Source organism: Caloenas nicobarica, chromosome 2 (assembly GCF_036013445.1).
Source record: "Caloenas nicobarica isolate bCalNic1 chromosome 2, bCalNic1.hap1, whole genome shotgun sequence".
NCBI lineage: Eukaryota > Metazoa > Chordata > Aves > Columbiformes > Columbidae > Caloenas > Caloenas nicobarica.
The window spans coordinates 8,028,474-8,047,600 of record NC_088246.1 but is presented as its reverse complement, the minus strand read 5'-3'; the positions used below and the strand labels follow the sequence as shown (position 1 = coordinate 8,047,600).

The 19,127-nt window shown below is 42.6% G+C and overlaps 1 protein-coding gene and 1 long non-coding RNA gene across 3 annotated transcripts in view; one reads left to right on the top strand and one right to left on the bottom strand.

The window, feature by feature from the left end:
* The first annotated feature begins 630 nt into the window (after nucleotides 1-630).
* Nucleotides 631-16,084, top strand: XRCC2 (X-ray repair cross complementing 2). 2 transcript variants are annotated; one of them, XR_010605720.1, is made up of 4 exons: nucleotides 631-708; nucleotides 5,121-5,202; nucleotides 11,485-12,908; nucleotides 15,577-16,084. XR_010605720.1 is itself a non-coding variant. In XM_065627544.1 (3 exons), exons 1-3 carry the CDS (start codon nucleotides 670-672, stop codon nucleotides 12,198-12,200), a joined length of 837 nt encoding a protein of 278 aa, XP_065483616.1. In that variant the 5' UTR covers nucleotides 631-669; the 3' UTR covers nucleotides 12,201-15,463. The 2 variants fall into 2 exon arrangements, 1 of the variants encoding a protein (XP_065483616.1); XM_065627544.1 differs by lacking the exon at nucleotides 15,577-16,084 and having other exon boundaries at nucleotides 11,485-15,463.
* LOC135984859 (uncharacterized) overlaps nucleotides 13,937-19,127 on the bottom strand; it is a 43,326-nt gene continuing 38,135 nt past the window's right edge. Inside the window, exon 6 of the long non-coding RNA XR_010605721.1 lies at nucleotides 13,937-17,039. This is a non-coding gene — a long non-coding RNA (uncharacterized LOC135984859). The remainder of the gene's footprint in view (nucleotides 17,040-19,127) is intronic.

The following is a 19,127-nucleotide window of genomic DNA, read 5'->3' as shown; positions in this document are numbered from 1 at the left end:
TTGATAGCTGGCTTTCGCAAAGAGCAATTCTGCAGGCGGCAAGAGTTTAATGATGGCCGCACAGAGGAGTTTCCCGTGAGTCGCGTCAACCCCAATGTCACAGATGAGCATCCCTTGAGTCACGTCAACCCCAGTGCCACAGATGAGCATCCCTTGAGTCACGTCAACCCCAGTGCCACAGATGAGCATCCCTTGAGTCACGTCAACACCAGTTTCACAGATGAGCATCCTGAGAGTCACGTCAACCCCAGTGCCACAGATGAGCATCCCTTGAGTCACGTCAACCCAACCACCTGCCCCCATTTCATCCAGACTGAAAAAAAAACCTAACTAGACCACAAACCTATAAAAACACAGGCCCTTTAAGAAAAAAAATAAATAAACACACGCCTCCCTACAATGACTGGTCCCTCGGGAATCCCAAACGGCGTTGGGCGGGCGGCCGAGACATCAGCCCGAGGCGGGCCTCGAACCCCTGAATCGGCAGCTCATGGACTCCACCCCATCCTCCCCGCGGGCCGAGCCACGCATGCGCAGAGCCGCGGGCAGGCCGGGCCGGGTACGCTCGGGGGCGCAGGCGCCGCGGAGGTGGGGAGAGCCCGCGGGCAGCGCGCATGCGCCGTAGCCGCCGCCGGCCCGGAGCGGAAGCTGCGGCCCCCTCCCCCCGCCATGGCTGACGCGTCTCGGAGGGCGGAGTCGGGCACTCAGGTGAGGCGCTGCCCCCCCCCCCACACACACACCCCGGGCTCCGCTCAGCCGCGGGGCGCCGAGCACCGCCTTCCCGGGGCGGCCGGGGACGGTGAGGCGAGGCCGCCGCTCGGGGAGGGGGAACCGCCGGGCGCTGCGCTCCGTCCCTCAGCCCCGCGGCGCGGGCGGGGGAGCGGCCGCGGAGCCTCCCCGGTGGGCAGTGAGGGAGGGAGGGAGGGAGGGAGGGAGGGGAGGGAGCCGCGCCCGCCCGCCCGCCCGCCCGCCCGCCCGCCCGCCGCCGTCGTCGTCCTTCCCTTCCCTTCCCTTCCCTTCCCTTCCCTTCCCTTCCCTTCCCCCGCGTCTGCCGCCTCCTGCGTGAGGGGAGAGCGGCGCCCCGGCAGCCCCGGGCTGTCACTATAAACGTTTTCTTCGCCCTCTCCCTCCCCAGCGTTGGAGTGAGGGTGAGGGAGAAGAGCTGTGAGGAAGGTTTGCTTTAAATAAAGAGTATGGAAGGTGGAATTGCTTTTCTGTTATTCGGAGGAAGGGGGTCTGAGTTTTGGGCTTGTGGTGTTATTTGTTGTGGGTTGGGTTTTTTTGTTTGGGGGCTTGATTTTTGTTGTGTTTTTGGTTTGTTGGTCCTTTTCCTTTTTTTGTCTTCCTCTCCCCTTCCTCTCCCCTTCCTCTCCCCATCCGATGGTTTATTTCTTAGTGACTGCAACTTGCAGTCAGCAAGTGAATTACTTGGAGATTTCCATGTTACTGTATCATAATATACAGAGTAGAGCACGTAAAAGCATAGAAACGCATGATCATATTTATTTCTTGTTAAAGCACCGTGTTTTTTTTCAGTGGGATTTAAGTTCTTAGGCCCTTCTGACGTGTAAAATAGTAACAGCTGCCCACTATCAGCAAATGTACACAAATTAAGGATGTGAGTTGTGCTCTGTGTCCAGCAGGTAGATGAATTTATTTGTCCCTATAAGCCGTGCCAGAGGGAATGCACATGGCAGGAACCACCCGTGATCGATAACCAAACCTGAACGAGGGAGGAATCGATAACCAATTGGCTAGGAAAGGTTAATACATGAGTACATTGTCCAGAAAAAAATTGTAAAAGCCCTTGAAACAGAAAACACTTAATTAGAAACAGTATTTCCTCAAATAGCCTCACGTGCGAGATCAGATTTTAGTGAGAGTTACGCTGAGACCGCAGTCTTGTACTTTTATTATTGAATATAATTAATACAACAAATTAGAACTTCTCGCAAAACACCTTTGGGGTATCACAGTAAAATAAATGATAAATTGCTTGCATGTCTTTGTGCCCAAAGTTTACAAAAGCTCAGAGTGGTTATAGTGGTTGAAAATTAAATTTTGTCTCATACTCAAGATAGGTTTGTATTTGTAAATAGCCTGTAGGTTAGCTCACAGCCTCTAACAGAGCTCGAATATTTCATTTGAATTTCTTTAACATTTTAATGAAGTAATATCTCATTCCTGACAAGACCTACATGTATGCTTACATTTATGCATAGCTTTGTTGAAACCAATATAGTATAAGCAGATAATGTATTAATCAGTGGGACTGTCCATATGCATATTTCTTTATTAAAAAGATGAAATTTATAAATTATAAAATACATAGTTTAAATATTTGAGACCTGTCAGCCTTGTCATTAATGACATTTAACCCAATTGCTGCCTGACTCCTGCTGTATAGCTTGTTTTCTACATGTAACTAAATATACGTGCAGTTTCTTGTTAATATTATTATACTTTTGAAGAACACCAGAGAGTGAAGACCTACCACCAGCAGGTTGCTAGAAGGTGGTATTTAGTGTAAAAGGGCATTTATGAAAGAAGTAGTGAGTATCTACATTGAAATTAGAGAATCTGAAGTCTCTAATACGTGATTTGAAATTGTTTTGGTGGGTTTTTTCCAAGCTCTTCCCACTCAAAGGCTCTCTTGAAGCAGCGCCGTGTTCTGCACACTGTCCATAACAAGCCTGATGTCCACTATCCAGGTCACCCTTTAAATGCTGTAGATTTTTCCCCCCCGCTTCATCATTTTATGGAAGAAAATGGGAGAAGGCAAAGTGGAAATGCCTTCCTTGGAGCAGAGCCAAGGCGGAAAAACACTTGGTGTCCCTGTCATCAGAGGTGAGGGATGCCTGTCTAGTGTCTCAGCTTTGCTTCCGTCACTTCTGCAGTGTGGACGAACCTTTGTTGCATTTGAAAGCAAATTGTCAGCTCTCTCTGCCAGGATCCCCATTGCTCCCAGCATGACACTAACAAGGCAAGTGCCTTTGGAGATTCTGCTTCAGAAATCGGAAGTAAATACAAAGTTTGATAAAAACACAGGTGCACTGTCATCAGCGAATTATCACAAATTACCTACATGAGCAGTGCTCAGAATAAGCACCTGTAGTTATTTAAAATGAATATATAAGCTCGTCATTTGAATAACCATAGATTCATATTTAAGTGATAGCGATCTATCTGCCATGTCTTTCCAGAGCCCTAGCAGTAAGCTTAAAGAGGTGACAGTCTAAGAAGAGACAGGGGGTTCATTGTTTCCAGAAGAAATAAACTGCAGAGGATGTATTAATTGATGTACAAATAAATTTGGGAACAGGAGGCTGCAGAAATGCGCTTATACCAGCAATAGTTGTGACTCCCATCCCCTGCACCGCCTGTAATCGAGCCCTCATGATCGCTGAGTGTCGGAGCAGAGCTTCCTTTGCAAAGAACCGAAGAGCATCAGAAAGCAGCAGCAGATGGTGGTTTTCCTCTTGCTCTCAACTTCCAGTGCCGGATGAGGTGGTGTGAGATTCCCGGCCCTTCTCGGCGATGGGTGCGGCATCTCCTCCCTGCTGGCCCTGGGCTGCTGTGGGTGTAAGGTCTGCACTCCTCCTCGTGGTAGTTGCAAGCTCCTGGTTTATGTGCCCCAAGATACATTCCTATATTATTGTGTACATATATCCATCTGGGTTTTTGCTTTGTCCATGTCACATTCCCCTTCTGGTTCTCAAAATACTCAAGAGTTCACCGTGTGAGTGTTTTCTGTGCTGTGCAAATGTGTGCAACATGGCAGGAGGATCCACGGATCCAGAGCAAGGTCAATTCAAGTGTTTTTATGGCCCTTCAGTAGACGTGTTGGGAAACTCTCCTGAATAAGTGTGAACAGGCAAACAGAGGCAAACACATTGACATTTTGTTAATGGAAGGGAATGTTAAAATGTCAATGAAAATGTCACACTTAGATTCCCATCGTGACCACTTGAAGTAAATTCATGGCCATTTAATGGAGTTTTATTCTACTATTCAAGGCAAACGTGCACACACGCAACTATTTAAACAACTTTGAAGACAATTCAGAGCAAACGTTGCTCATCGATGTGTCAGGGAGGAAAGCAAGATAGGGCAGCATATGTTTAAAGGTGTCTGCTCGCTGCTTGTTGGGTGACTGGTTTTAGGGAGGATGGGATAGAACTGGATGGGATTTGTTCTGTTTAAATCTTTAAATGACAGCTGGGTGTCTTGGAGAGGGAAATACTGGGCACCAGAGTACGAGCTCTGAGCATCCCAATAGTGTCCTTTCCCATGTGTGTTAATACACATAGGGAATAACAGCTCTAGCACTGGGTCAAATGTTAATTCTTGGTTTATGAATCTATGCCAGACCTACAAATAACACAAGTTAAGTGAATACCTGTCTAGTTGCTATGCAAATACCTCTCAATTTAAGAAATTGTGCATGAACTTTGGACTAATTTGTTTTACAATAGGCTTGCTTTACCAAGGGGCTTTGGAGGAACTTGCTTTACAAAGGTTCTTGAAGAGCCACTGGTGGTTAATTACTTTTGATCATTCTTAATCCATACTATGTTTGAACAAGTTACTATGATATAAAAGGATTTTAGGCCATATTGCTTTTCAGATGAAATGTACGTGTTGTTACTTATAAATGTTCAGAGGGGCTGACTCAGGAGACTAATGATGGATAATGTTTCAGCTCTCAAGCAGCAGTTTGTTGTGGAGGTGATGGTTATTACAAATGATCTGCTTTCCCTTTGTTCTGTCTAATGGCAGCGCTGATGTAGACCAGAGGCAATCCCTCCTGCTAATGTACAACTGCAGCTTTCTCTTTGTCTTTTTTTTGGTTTTGTTTAAAGCTTTATTTCCCTGATGTATATCCACTCCTTATTGCCATTGAATCTGTGTGCTAATTGTTTGTAAGGATGGAACCTTCTGGTGCTGTAGTCCAGACAATACATTTCCATATGCATTTATGAAAACATTTTTTAAATCAAACTTAATCTTTTGCTAGGGCCGTCATGGAAAACTCCCAGTTCTCAAAATCCTTTAAATTTGATTCCCAATGTCCATTATTTTGAGTTAACAGCGTGCCTTGTCTGTCTTTTCTTTAAAAGCTACTTGCACGACTCGAGGGCCGAAGTTCTCTGAAGAATCTTGAACCTTATCTGTTTGCTGAGGAAGGATCTCCTGTTCATGGTAAAAATGTACCTTTATTCCATTTATGGAAAAATGTTGATGTACAAGTATTAACAGAGCAATATGACCGAGATAAGCGTGCAAGTAGATCTTTTTGCCCTGGATTCAGAATTTTAATTGTTGATGTAGTTTTGTGCAAATAGATAAAATGAAATACTGCGAAGTCACTATTCTGAACGTTATTAAATTGACTTTAAAATCTACTTTACGGGTATCAAACCACAGATGCAGCTGAGTAAACACAAATCACCTTGGTCTGTTTCTTGTAGTTTTACAGGAATTTATTCTAGATTCCATCATTTAACCCTTTTTTTTACATACATACCTACACCAGTGGTCTAAAAATCCACTACAAAGTCATAACTGCAGAAATTTGCAAAGAATTTGAGGTTCACTAAATAGCAAAGAGTTCAGTGATATGGAGTGGTCCGGAGCAGTTAGGAAAAGGGGCATGAGAAAATGGTATTTTTTCAATAAAGAAAAGTCATCAGGCCATTTAGTGTTGGCCTGAAAAGTCCTGATTATACTTAGATTGGAACTTTGGAAATAATTCTGTTATGAACAGAGGTACTAATCAGCTGAATGAGTTTGCAGATGATGTTGGCTTCTATAGACCTTCAGTGAATGAATGAGAATTTCAAATTGGAGAAATCCCAATGACACTCGTACAACAAGTTTAAGGCAGATTCTTCTAGCAAGAAGTTTTAAGATCAAGATTGATGTTTTATTGAATTAGCACACTTAGTAATTCCTTGATTATTCAGGAAGCCAGGCTGTTTTTCCAGACTCTGTGGAATTTCATGCATTTCACAATGGAAGAGACTACTCTGATTACACAAAACCAGAAATATATAGTAAAAAAGGAGTATAAATGGCAAACTGGAAGAACCATGCTGTGAGGTGCTACAGTTCCTGAGTGTACGTATGAATGAATGGATTTCATACGAGAAGTATGCGGCTGCAGTAGTTATCAACATACTTGTCTGCCATTTGAATTCCCCCACATTATAGAAGGTTCAGAAGAAATAGCAGAAAAAGCAATAAAAAGAATCAAGATAATTGGATGAGAGATGATGCTTAGCCTACAAATGCAGTCACTGTGACACTATTCGTGTATTATATTGTGGCACTTGAGAATACATTAGAGGTTTAGCAATATATGATTCCTGCCCCTGAAAGTTTCAAATATGATATAACAAAGATAAAGGGCAGAGAAATCCTGGTAAGCCAGTGCAAATGGAGCAGAGATTATTTAAATACTCTCCAATCTGAACTGCCTTGTTACCTGCAAGAAGAATTAAGAACAAGTAGGGAAATTGGTATATGCTTCACAAAGCTCCTGAAGTCTTCACATTTTTTTTAAAAGATGAGATATTTTTGTTTTAAAAAAATGCAGTAATAGAAAATGCTGATCTTTCAGTCTCTTTTTTTTTAATGACCTTTACACATAAGAAACAAATGTTTGAGACTAAACTGGCCGCGTTCTGGTAGCACAGAGTATAAGAAACCTTCCTGGGGGGTCAGTAATTGGCTGTGCATTACATAATTCCATTCTTCAAAGGGCAAATTGTGCCTGAAAATCTGATGGCCTTCTATGATGGGGTTATAGCGTTGGTGGACAAGGGAAGAGCAGCAGACATCATCTACCTGGACCTGTGCAAAGCATTTTACACTGTCCTGCGTAACATTCTTGTCTCTGAATTGGAGAGACGTGGGAGAGACGTGGAGAGACAGAGGTGGATGAGGAATTGGCTGGATGGTCACACTCAAAGAGTTGCAGTCAACAGCTTGATGTCCAAATGGTGTTCCTCAGGGCTTGGTATTGGGGCCAGTGAAAAAATTTTTAGGAGAGGGACGTTTTACAAGGGCATGTAGTGACAGGACAAAAGGTAATGTCTTTAAACTAAAAGAGGTAGATTTAGATTTGATATAAGGAACAAAGTCTTCCCCATGAGGGTGGTGAGGCACTGGGACAGGCTGCCCAGAGAAGCTGTGGATGCCCCATCCCTGGAAATGTTCAAAGCCAGGCTGGACGGGGCTTTGAGCAACATGGTCTGGTGGAAGGTATCCCTGCCGATGGCAAGGGGCTTGGAACTAGATGATCTTTAAGGTCCCATCCAACCCAAACCATTCTATGATTCTGTGAAATTATCAGCTTTGCTCTTAAAGCTGTGTTAGGTCTGTTCGAAGACGGTTCCAGAACCTCAGTTCTGAGATGGCTGGATGCCTTTTAAGTTTGTCACTGGTTTCTCTGTGCCAACACAGTCATTGAGCTTCTGAAGCACTTCTGTTTTTCTTCTACTTTTAACAAATGGCATCAATTATTAGCTGTATTGGTCATACTTTTTGGCTGACATTAGTGAAGTTGCATAACATATTAGCACAGATCTTTAGCTTTATGTTCATAAATGGTCTTCACCTTTTATTAAATTTTTGCTTTGTCTTTTAACACCACAGTATTTATGTGAGTCCATGTGTTATTTTGATGTGTGTTCTCATTATTCAGTCTTAAATCCCTGTTGAAGACCTACCTCTCCATTTGTCATGAACTTGACTTTTAGCAGGTCACTGGATTACTGTAATACATTGCCCATGAAGTCCATACTGAACAGCTCTTAATCTAAAATGCTATGTTTATAGCATTGCAAAGACCTAAATTATTCTTTTTCCTGATGGTATTTGAAACAAACACATATGTGAAGTTTCATTAAATTATCCAAAGGTTACATCATAATTAAGTGTTCATAAAATGTATGTCAGGGTACTGTAAAATAGGAACAGCTAATATAGGTACTGCTGTGATATTCTAGTCACTGCCTCTAATTATGATGGACTTGCATATTTAAGAACACATAAGCATATTAATTACATACCATTTAAGCTCTTCTGGAATGAAGCAAAAGTGACATGAGCTTTAAATAATCTTCCACTATAGCCAGTCATATTTCCCCTGTGCCACTGGTATGAAGGTGTAGCTCTGATGTTCAGCAATAGTGTGACACCCAGCACTCACTTGGAATAAATATTAGGCCTTTCTACTTCACTTATAAATGGTAGAAGCATTAGTGACAGCTTCTGCACAGTATCGTGAATTACTAGTCCAGTAACTTCAAGGTATCTGATGATGCTAAATCTGCCGTTTTTGCTGAGGATTCTAATGGCCTGTTTGTAACTGCAGTGTCAGAAAATAGTGTAACCAACATTTGCTAGTACAATGGTTACAGACCAAACGTGAGGCTTTTCTCATTCGAAAGACAACACTGCATTGATGACCAGGACCGAGCACGATCTTTCAGTTACAAATATTAATTTAAATATTTAAGTTTATGCAACATCATTTAGTTTATCCTGTATGCCATTGCAGAGCAGTGGGCTACTGTACTCTTTAGTCTGACTGTAGTGGGCCAGTTCAGGCTATTGTGGGCCAAGCAATGTGTTGGGTGACTCCTTAAAATGGCCTTCTTGAATTTGTCAGTGCAGAATTTCATGTGAAGTCGTTCTGCTCATCCATCTTGATCTGTTAAATCTTCACAGTCTTAAGTCTTTATTAACCAAATTCATTTGTCTTCTACATGTTTTGCCAAGCTAATGGAACATTCATCTATTGCTATTTTTGATGTTGGGCACCACCAATTCTAATAGGAAAATTTCTCATTAACTTTCTTCCATGTTAAAGTGTCTGTTCCTACTTTGCCTCTCAGACTGTTTCCATCCCATAACAGTTTCCCACTAAGTTTCTTCCACAGCCTATTGTGACGATGTCAAAGGCTGCTTGAAAACGTCGCTGGCCGCGCTTCCTCCTCTGCTGTGTCATGGTTTGTCCTCTCTGATCCAGAAGGATGAATTTCCCCTCTTATCTTACTGTAACAGCCTGGCTGCTAATTTAGTGAAACCCTACATTTATAGATGTTGCTATAAGTGGCTTCTGTTTTGCACCCGTTCTTCTTGTGGGCAGCCTCTTTGATAATCATGAAGGCACAGAAATCCCCGGGTCTCTTGAGGTTTTCTTGCAGTCCAAACTGTTTTTCTTTTCAGAGTAACTTAAGTGTTTTGGTCAAATTACAACCCAAATGTGTGTCTTGTTCAGCAGCACTGAACAAGCTTTGAAGGGGTCTTTGCTGTCTTGCTGTTAAAATTTATAAACTGCCACCACAAAAACTCCTAAGAATGATTTATTTTGTTCAACTTAAAATTTTTACTTAAATAAATTTGTTAGTTCTGCCAATAAAAGCTTATTTGATGTTATTCTGTGCATTGCAACTCCTTTATGTAAAGTCTTACAGGAGGTAACACATAGACATCCTGACACAATGTCTTCAGATGGATAAAGTCAAGCATTTATTTCAGTTTTTCTGAATCATTACCAAACGGTAATTCAGATTTGCCCATTGCTGCTTCTGAGGGGCTGTAAAGAGTTGATGTTTTTTCTTAAACGAGTCATATTTTGCAGGTTGGTGAAGTGGCCTGTGTTGCATATTGGCCCAGTCCAGCTCTTGGTCTGGATTCAGAAATGCCGGTCAGGGTGGCAGAAGCCTCGTGCTGAAGCCAGTGGCAGACAGAAGACGTGCTTTGTACCTTCACAAGAGGTGCCTTATGCAATTGTTCTAAAATATTTCAGCAGACTCAAGAGATGAGGGAAAGACCTACCCAGCACGTTTAGAAGTTCTTCCAAGCTGGTATCTCACCGCCGCAGGGCGCGGTGATGTCCCTGGCACAGCCTGTGTGACAGCAGAGCAGCTGCTGGCTGCGTGGGGCAGAGGAGGACATTGCGACCACTCAACAGGAAGAGAAAATGATGATTTGTTCATAGGAAGTGTAGCTGTCTTTCATCTCAAAAGTGGGGAGAGCCGTTCAGAACAGATAAGGGTCTGGGAGGCAATCGAGCTTTAAAGTAAATTTCAAAGTATCAGAAATTCAGGAAAATGGCATTGCGGTTGTGGAGCAACAGGGAATTTCATTATGGAGAGGTGGGCAGTCCGAGTGTCACTGAAATGGATAGAATTATAACACCAGGTGTAAAGTGCTTGCAATGGGTAATGTAAGAGCTTAGTTTCTTCCCCAACACCCTCCAGCCCTCATCCCAAGCTGCATCTTGACATGACACACACTTAGGAAGAAGGACATCCTCTGGGAGTAACGACTTGAAAAATCCCCTTAACTCAGGCAGGCACAAACATGTTTAAGTTGCAATTAATTCTCTACTCTTGCATCCCCCTATGAAAAGCTGTTATGCCATTTGCACTTGCCAAGGCCCTAGAAATCTCTCACCTTCCTGCAGTTACAGCTGTGTGATTCTCCTTACTGCATGTCTTTACCCTTCTGCCTAAAATCCAAAATGTCATAAATAAATGGTCCAGTTCCCTAAATTAGAAATTTATAAAGAGCAACAAACAAAATAACTTTTTTTAGAGTCTTGCTCTGATATAAGACATAAGACAACTTTGGAAAAGGCTTTTGAGTATCTTGCATTCACATCCAAAAAATGAACCAATTTGCTAGTAAAGCAAAATGCTTTTTTAAATTAACATTTTAAATTTATGTGCTATGTATTTTATTGACCCACATGGATCAGGCAGTGAGGCTGGGTCCATTTATGAACTGAGATCCTTTGCCTCAGACAGCAGAGTCATTGCCTGGGGTTGAAGGAATTCCCCTTGTCAAAAAAAGCACTTTCATATTACGATCACCACAGAAGAATATAAGTGCTAAATAAATATACCGGTGTTCATTTTGCCAGTCACAGATTCCTGTTTGTATCTTGTAACGCGCAGGTATTGAACAAGCAGATAGCAGACATGAAATGCTGAAGGACAGTCTGTGCTATGAAAGTAGATCTGGCAACATGATTTGGACCTCTGATGTGTCAGCTTTTTGTTTTGCTTGTCCTCTACTTTTTAATTGATTTCTTAATTTTGTGCACCTAGTAGATGGTTTCTTGGCCACTTCTGTGTAGCAGCTTCCTTTTCAGCCTTCATCTACCTGTAATGATAGATGAAATCCAGTTGCCAATCTTTTATTGATATTGGTGTTCTAGATGCTATTGGTGGGGGTTTTTTTCCCAACCTTTGTTTCCATTTGATTTTCTTCACTTTAGAAGCCTTTCTTGAAAACTGAAATTTCTCTTGATAGATGCTAATCAGGATTTAAACAATTTTTGGATATCAAACTTTTTAAAAAAAAGCATTTTCCAATTAGTGGAATACTGAATATTGGTTCAGTAAACACTGAAAACTGAGCTCTAAATTCTTTTACCTGACAGCTTGCCGCTTTGTTTTTGCACAGGAGATGTCATTGAATTCCATGGGCCAGAAGGAACAGGAAAGACCGAAATGCTTTATCACCTGATAGCCCGCTGCATCCTCCCAAAATCGGGAGGAGGACTGGAAGCAGAAGTCATGTTCATCGATACCGACTACCATTTCGATATGCTTCGCCTAGTGACCATCCTTGAGAACAGGCTGGCGCAAGGGACGGAAGAGATGATAAAGCAGTGCCTGGGAAGGCTTTTTCTGGTGAACTGCAGTAGTAGCACGCAGCTACTCCTCACTCTCTACTCCTTAGAAAACATGTTTTGCGCTCACCCCGCTCTCTGCCTTTTGGTTTTAGACAGCATATCAGCTTTTTATTGGATGGACAGAAACAACGGAGGGGAGAGTCTTAACTTGCAGGAGATGAATCTGAAGAAATGTGCAAACTTTCTGGAAAAACTTGTGAGAGAGCATCACTTAGCCCTCTTCGCAACAACGCAGACGCTTATGCAGAAATCTCCCAACTCTGCAGAAGGCTTTTTTCCTTTAAAACTTCACCATGAAACTGATACAGACTATAGACCTTATCTCTGTAAATCATGGCAACAAATGGTAACCCACAGGATATTTTTCTCTAAGCAAGGTAATTCTGGCAACAGCAAAGGTTTTACAGTCGTTTCTTGCCACCTCAAAAGAAACCATGTAGTGAAACGTTCATTTAGTGTTGCAGAATGTGGAGTCCAGTTTTAACTTCAGTTTGCTTTTAAAACATAGCACATCTTGGCGCTTAAGGCCTGATGAGGTCTAAGTAGGTTTTAGTACCTTTTAAACCAGTTGGTTGTTGCTGGATGATTGTCACCATTTTCTTAAAATTTAGTGAAGACCAGGAAATGCTAAAATTTTTTAATTACTGTAGACCTCCAGTCCAAACTAGTGAGGAATGCTGAAATTACTTGTTTGTGCTTAATGCAGAAAGAGATTAAATCAAGAAAATTATAACCAAAGACATCTGAAACTCCTAATATCCTTCAGTAATCTAACCTAGGTGATACACGGCCAAGTGCACTGACTTAATTTTTGGGTCTCGCTGCTTTCCACTCCTCTTCCAAGCTACAGAAATAGGAGCTTTGTTGTCCAGGGGAGAGACTGCACAAAGGCGAGTGTCCGCTCTTTATAAATATCGGTCTTGGTTTATTCCTGGTAGCCAAGGGCATACGAAATGCATTCATGATTTTGCCTGAAGAAGAGGATTCATTCTCACAGTCAGTGAAATAGCGGCAATCCTGAGTAGGCTTTTCGCAGCCTCTCTGTTTACGTGAGCGTGTGCTCGAAGGAGCGAGGACTGGAGGTGTTTTGACCCTTAGAAACATCGGGGTTTGAAGAATCTACAGTTATCGCAGAAATGGAGGCCTGATTTCCACAACTGAAGGAAAAGTAAAGATCTAGAGCTGGGTACCTGTGAGTTTGTGCTGCGTGCAGCAACAGTTTAGTCTTTGAAAATAATGAAGTGTGGGTTAGGGGTTGTTTTGGGTGTGGGGGGTTGGTTTTTAGTTGTTTTTTTCTTTTAGATGTATGTACAGCCATAATTTATTTTCTCTGCCCTCCCTCATTATTCCCTCCCACTTCTTTCCCTTCCCCCAGTCTCTAAGAAATCCAGGAATGCCATGGCTTTGGTCTTTACCAATATGTATTTGCCACATGTAGAACATTTGTGTGCAGGATTTGGCATGCAGCGTGTTGCAGTTCTGGCAAAGAAGATTCAGAACTTATGGGAAATGCCCTACAGTTCTGGCAAAGAATACCATATTATTTATTAACCTAGAGTGCCCTTTGAAAGCTTCAAAGTGCTTTACAAGAAAGAAAATTGCACACAGTACATTATTTAATACAAAAACTTACATTAGCTTACAAATTTAAATTACTCAAACATGGGGAGAATATTTCTCACAGCAATATTCGTTCAGTCATGTTGCACAGCACGTTTTATAGTTTAGATTGAACCGATTATTAACAAAAATGCATATTAAGAAGAAGTATCTAACACAGTATCTTTTTGAGGAAGATGCCTAAAGAACTCTATTGTGAGACACTTACCTTTTAATTTCTTGACTCTGAAGACAGCTTTTTCAAGCTGAATGTATATCTGGATTCCGAGCTGCGTATAATTCAGCATGCAGACCCCGGCTTCTGTATATAGAGATGGGAGTGTATATCTCTACTGTTGTTTATAGAATTCAGCATCTCCGTGGTTCGGCTGGATTTCTGCAAAGATGATGAGTGTCCTACTTCTGACAGAAGCCGGTACCAAAGGTTTTGGGAGGAGTGTGGGAATAATGAGTTTTCACGGGCAGAGCGTCCAGCAGCTGGGGCTTGGGGAGCTCTGAGCAGAGCCCGTGAGCAGACGGGTGTTTGATGGCCACTGATCACACCTTTCCTCCCTGAATTCATCCAGTCCATTTTTAACTTACTTCCCCTCTTGGGTTCTACTTTGTCTTTTCACAATGAGTTCAGTTTAATTATTCTTTCTGGGGAAGATCTTCCTTCTCTGCCCCCCCTCATTTTAAACCTGCCATCACTTCTTCACACCATCAGTTCTTTTACCGTGAAACATGAGTGAACTTCGCTTTTTCAACAGAGGTAATTAATTTATAGACTGTGATTTTATTTGTGCTTTCTCTTCCATCAACATCAATATTTTTTTTATTTCAGAACTTGCATAAGTACCCAAATACATTAAAAACATACAACTTAACCATTCAGCCTAGACTGGCCCCAAGTTAGATGACTTAACATGGGCAGACACTTCCACTGGGAGTTATGATAAATGACTTACTTGCTTTTTTTTGTGAAAAACTGGGAAGATTCAAGTAGAATCACAGAACTTTAAAATGTGAAAACTATAGGACTACCTACTTTCTACTAAAAAAAAAATCCCCTTTGCTATCAGAGAATACAGATCCACTGAAGATTAACTGCTTCATAAAATCATACTTGCTAAAAAATATGTTTGAGGAAAAACAATGGAAATGGTCTGGCATTCCTGTCTGGAAAAAAAGCTTTTATGTTATTCACAATGGAGTTTATATTTTGCATCGTACTATAAAATAAATGCCTAAACTGAAATGAAGCCAAGGTTCTCATTGATCAAAAAGAGCACCTCAGGAAATTTTGAAATTTCCCAGTTTTATTTTGACTTTAAATGCAGACAGATTTTTTAAATTTTCTGGTAATCGTAATATTCATGCTCTGCACATTTGTTTTAGATGTGCAGCAAGCCCAGCTCGCAGAGGTGCTGAGCATCTGCATGTCCCTGTGGGTTTGCGGGAGGGACAGGCAGTCTGCAATTGGGGAGTGCACCCACCAAAAATTATGCTGTTTGGAAAAATGAACCTTGAGGACGCAAGTCTAGGAACGACACAGTGATGAAGAACTTGGGTAGCAGCAATTTCGTTTGTACCTTAATTAATTGTGGGTATTAAAAATGTTTTTTACCATTTATTTCAATGGAGAATTTTCTCCAGCGCAGTCTCGCAGGGAGGAAGCGCATTTTGGGTCAGTAGGTCTGTGCCACTGGAAATCAGCCCTGCACAAGGTCAGTGCCACCGCATCTCATCAAGTACAAGGATAGAAGGTGTGTATTCCGAAACTCTCATTCATCCAGGTATTTCTTAGAAAGGAAAAAATCCTTTCGTGTCAGTGGCATTTTTCTTCAGCTCAGTGTTGTATTCTTAAGGCTTCTTTAGGCACAGGAACTTTTTACATTCCTTAGAATTTTTGTTTGTTGCTTCAAATGCAACATCAAATGAAAGCAGCAAGCTGGAAATAAAGAGGAACTAGTTCACCCTTTTCCCCCATCCCTTTTGTAATGAGAGACCTTTTTAGCAAAACCAAATTAAGGTATTTTGCAGGTTTTATATTTATTTTTAAATGAAGTGGTATTTCTATGGACACCTGGAAAGAAAACGCCATTTTTATATTCAGCAAAAAGTTCTTTGTATTCCTAGACTTCTTCATAGAGCAAATAAAATAAAAGTAACACTTTGCTTGGTTTATGTTTGTACTTGTACATAAAACTCAAGCTTCCTTTTTCTTACATAACTGATTCCAGCCACTTAATTTTCCATAGAGTTTGGAAATGGCAGAAGATGAAGGTTCTCGTGTCAAAACATACCTGCAGTTGTATTTTTACTGGAGACTGACGGACAAAGGCAGAAGGCAGGACTGTTTTGATGGCTGCTGGACATAAGGCTTGGACCGTGTCCTGGAGAGGAACATGCCATTTTAGCTATTTTCTGTGGCTGCTCTAATAATTCTCTCTTGAACCTCTTTATTCAAATAATGTATTTTTAATATGCAAATGTCATCCTGGGGCAATGGGCAACATCATTTTGCGATCAGCAAGCCTAACGCCAAACCTAAGACCCACCCTAGGAGAAAGCCAAACTTGAGCTTGTGGAGGAAGTTGCAGTGAATACTCACCTGCGTAAAAGCCGCAGACAGTTCTAATGTGTCTGACAACTATAGAGCAGCACAGGACTTGTGTGTTTTGTGAAGAAGGCGAAACGCTGGAAGAGCTTGGAAGCTGTTGGCAGTGGAAAAAACTCTGAGGAAGGGAAGGGAGCATCAATACAATGTGTCCGCATGATCTTCTGGATGTAAAAACTGCTGCCCTGCAGCAGTCTCTGAAGTTAAAGGTCTAGGGATCCCTACGTCTGAAAGAAAACAACAGAGTGGTACTGAGCTATGAGCGATGTGTGGTACAACAAAAAGGTTCTTGACATGTTAACTAACATGGCTGGTGTGGTAAAGCTCTTAAATAGAAAGCTGGGCACAGCTGACTTGCAGGTTCATCCCACCAAGGGATGAAACTGAAGACGGATTCCACTGTGTAGATACTTATTTATAACGAAGATATAAACCCTGTTCCTCTGGACACAGGAGGAATTAAATGTAAAAACAGACTTTTTACTTTTTAATGTTTGTGTTCTTGTTTGGTTTTGGGGTTTTTTTTGTTTGTCTGTTTGGTTTTTTTCCTGTAGCTCTAGGCATCTTCCCAGCAGTCAGCACTAGGCTCCGAAAGCACTCATAACTTTCTATGTCAGGACCAGTCTTTACTGGAAGTGGACAGTTTTCTCCTTCGCTGAGGGTTCCCATCCTTTCTTACTAGTGCAGACTAGGATATCCAAATATAAAACACTGCAGCCCTGTGACACATAAGTGTCACTGGTAAATAGCTTTGGAGACTTCATTCTGTTTGCAATCAGGAGTCACGTCACACTGGAGGAGACAATTTCGAAGAAACGTGGCTGTGAGTTTCCTCGGGAAAAGTTCGGCAGTCTTCCCTCTGCTTTCCCACACGGCTTTGCGTCCTGCCCAACCAACTGGTTGTTACCTGTGTGGGCCTCTGTGCTCAAGGACGGCAGTGACAAGATGTCACCACCTTGCCAAATGTTGGTGAGCAGCCATGTTCTGGATCTTGGTGCTCTCACACTGCAGGGGTTGGCACAACCGCTATAGGTTTTAATTTAAACCATTTGCCAGGCTTCTTCCTCATACATCCAGCTGGGCCGTGCTAAAGACCTCCCAGCCCTGGGGGGAGATATGAAAGAGAAGAAATCTTGGGTTTTGAATATAAGAAGGACATGATTTTGAGGCCATTGCTACAAAAAGAGGCCATGCAAGGCCATGAGGTTCCTAGCAGTAGCAGATAAGATGTCAGGGCCTCCAAGGTGGCTTGGCAAAGGTCAAGGAACAGACTACATCTCCCTTACCAACTGTCCATGTTGTGAAGGGGTGGATAGGATTTTTGACTTACGATATCTGCATGCTGTCATACTTGATCATACTGCTGGGAGAGAAGACCATGCTAGGGTGGGCAGTACTGTCTCTGAAGCGCATCTCAAAAGCTCTGCTCAGGCTCCATCACCGACAGTTCTGTCTCCAGCCCAACGTCTCCGTGGACTCCCAGCCTCCTCCTCTGTCATACAAGCAGCAGCACTGCAGAGATCAGTCACCATCATAGAATCATTTTGGTTGGAGGAGACCCGCAAGATCATTGAGTCCAACCATAACCAGACTCTGGCACTAAACCATCTCCCTAAGAACCTCATCTACACGTCTTTTACCCTTCCAGGGATGGTGACTCCACCACTGCCCTGGGAAGCCTGTTCCAATGCCTGACAACCCTTTCTGGGAAGAAATTTTTCCTGATATCCAGTCTGAACCTCCCCTGGCACAACTTGAGGCCATTTCCTCTTGTCCTGTCACTTGTTACTTGGGAGAAGAGACCAACCCCCTCCATGCTCCAAGCTCCTTTCAGGCAGTTCCGAGATCAGAAGGTCACCCCTCAGCTCCTGTTCTCCAGGCTGAACCTCGCAGGTCCCTCAGCTGTTTCCATCACACTTGTGCTCCAGCCCCTTCCCCAGCTCCATTCCCTTCTCTGAACTCGCTCGAGGGCTTTCTTGGTGTGAGGGGCCCAAAACCAAACCCAGGATTTGAGGTTTGGTCTCCCCAGTGCCCAGCACAGGAGGACAATCACATCACATTTGCCTTTACTGGCCATGAGTGACACTGGGTGCGTTGGTAGCTGGTGCTGGGCATTGTCATCTCAGTTTAACAGTCCTCTGCATATCCAGTGGGATGACACTGGTGAGTGAAAACCCAATGGCAAGACCACAGCTTTTGAACTGCCAGACCTTCGACTGCAGACCCATCCTCCAGACTCAGCACTTCAGCAGAACCATTGCCGAGCCGCCAGCTGACCCCCCATCTCCTGTGCTGTGTGTTCACCAGGTGCAGTGAAGAATCCTTTTTCGCAGAAGTGCACAGCTTCAAGTGTTATCCCACAGTCATGACGCAAATCTATGCTCTATTTGGATCATGCAATGAATGGGTTTAGAAAATCAGTGTACGCTAGAGGAGATCTCATCAAAGCAGGTTGGATTCTGCACAGAAAAGTCTTAGGCAGTTTTAACAACTCTGAAGCTGGTTTTGGCTGGCAAAATATTAGCAGAGTGTTTTTCTGATCTAGTAAAGAATGACTGCAGAAGTAAGTAAACAAGGGACCAAATGGCACACCACAATTCAAAAGGCACAAGTAAGATTAGTCCCAGAGGGACTCACAACTTGCATTAGCAGAACTTAAAAAACAAAAAACCAACCAACCAAAACAAACAAAAAACATCTTCCCAGGGAAAATAAAATGGAATTTTTAGGTACAGAAATTACTGTAGTGTGTCCTCAGCATTATAAGGTCAGGAGAACCTTCTCATTGCTTTGCAGGGTGGCCGCTGGGCCATTCCAGCTGCACAACATCAGGAGGTGTCAGTGAATTCCAGCCATCTGTCACTCGCTGGGTTCACCTTGGCCTTCCCCAAAAAGAAGCATCTCATGCCTGTGTTTTGCATTGAATTCACTTCTGTTTTGTAAAGAAACTCAAGTGGTTTTGCTGCTCTGAATGAAGGACAGAGATTGGGTATCTACCTGTTTTGGTGACATTTTGACCAACCGTAGCACTGTTGGCCATGAACTGAATGTTCACCAGTCAAAGCACCACAACAGAGTGTCAGGATTTCAAAACAGGCTTTTCTTTTTGTGTTTGTGTGGGTTTTATTGCCATTACTAATATCTCTTCCAGGAAACAAAATTTCCCAATACTTCCTTTTCTGGTAAGTCATC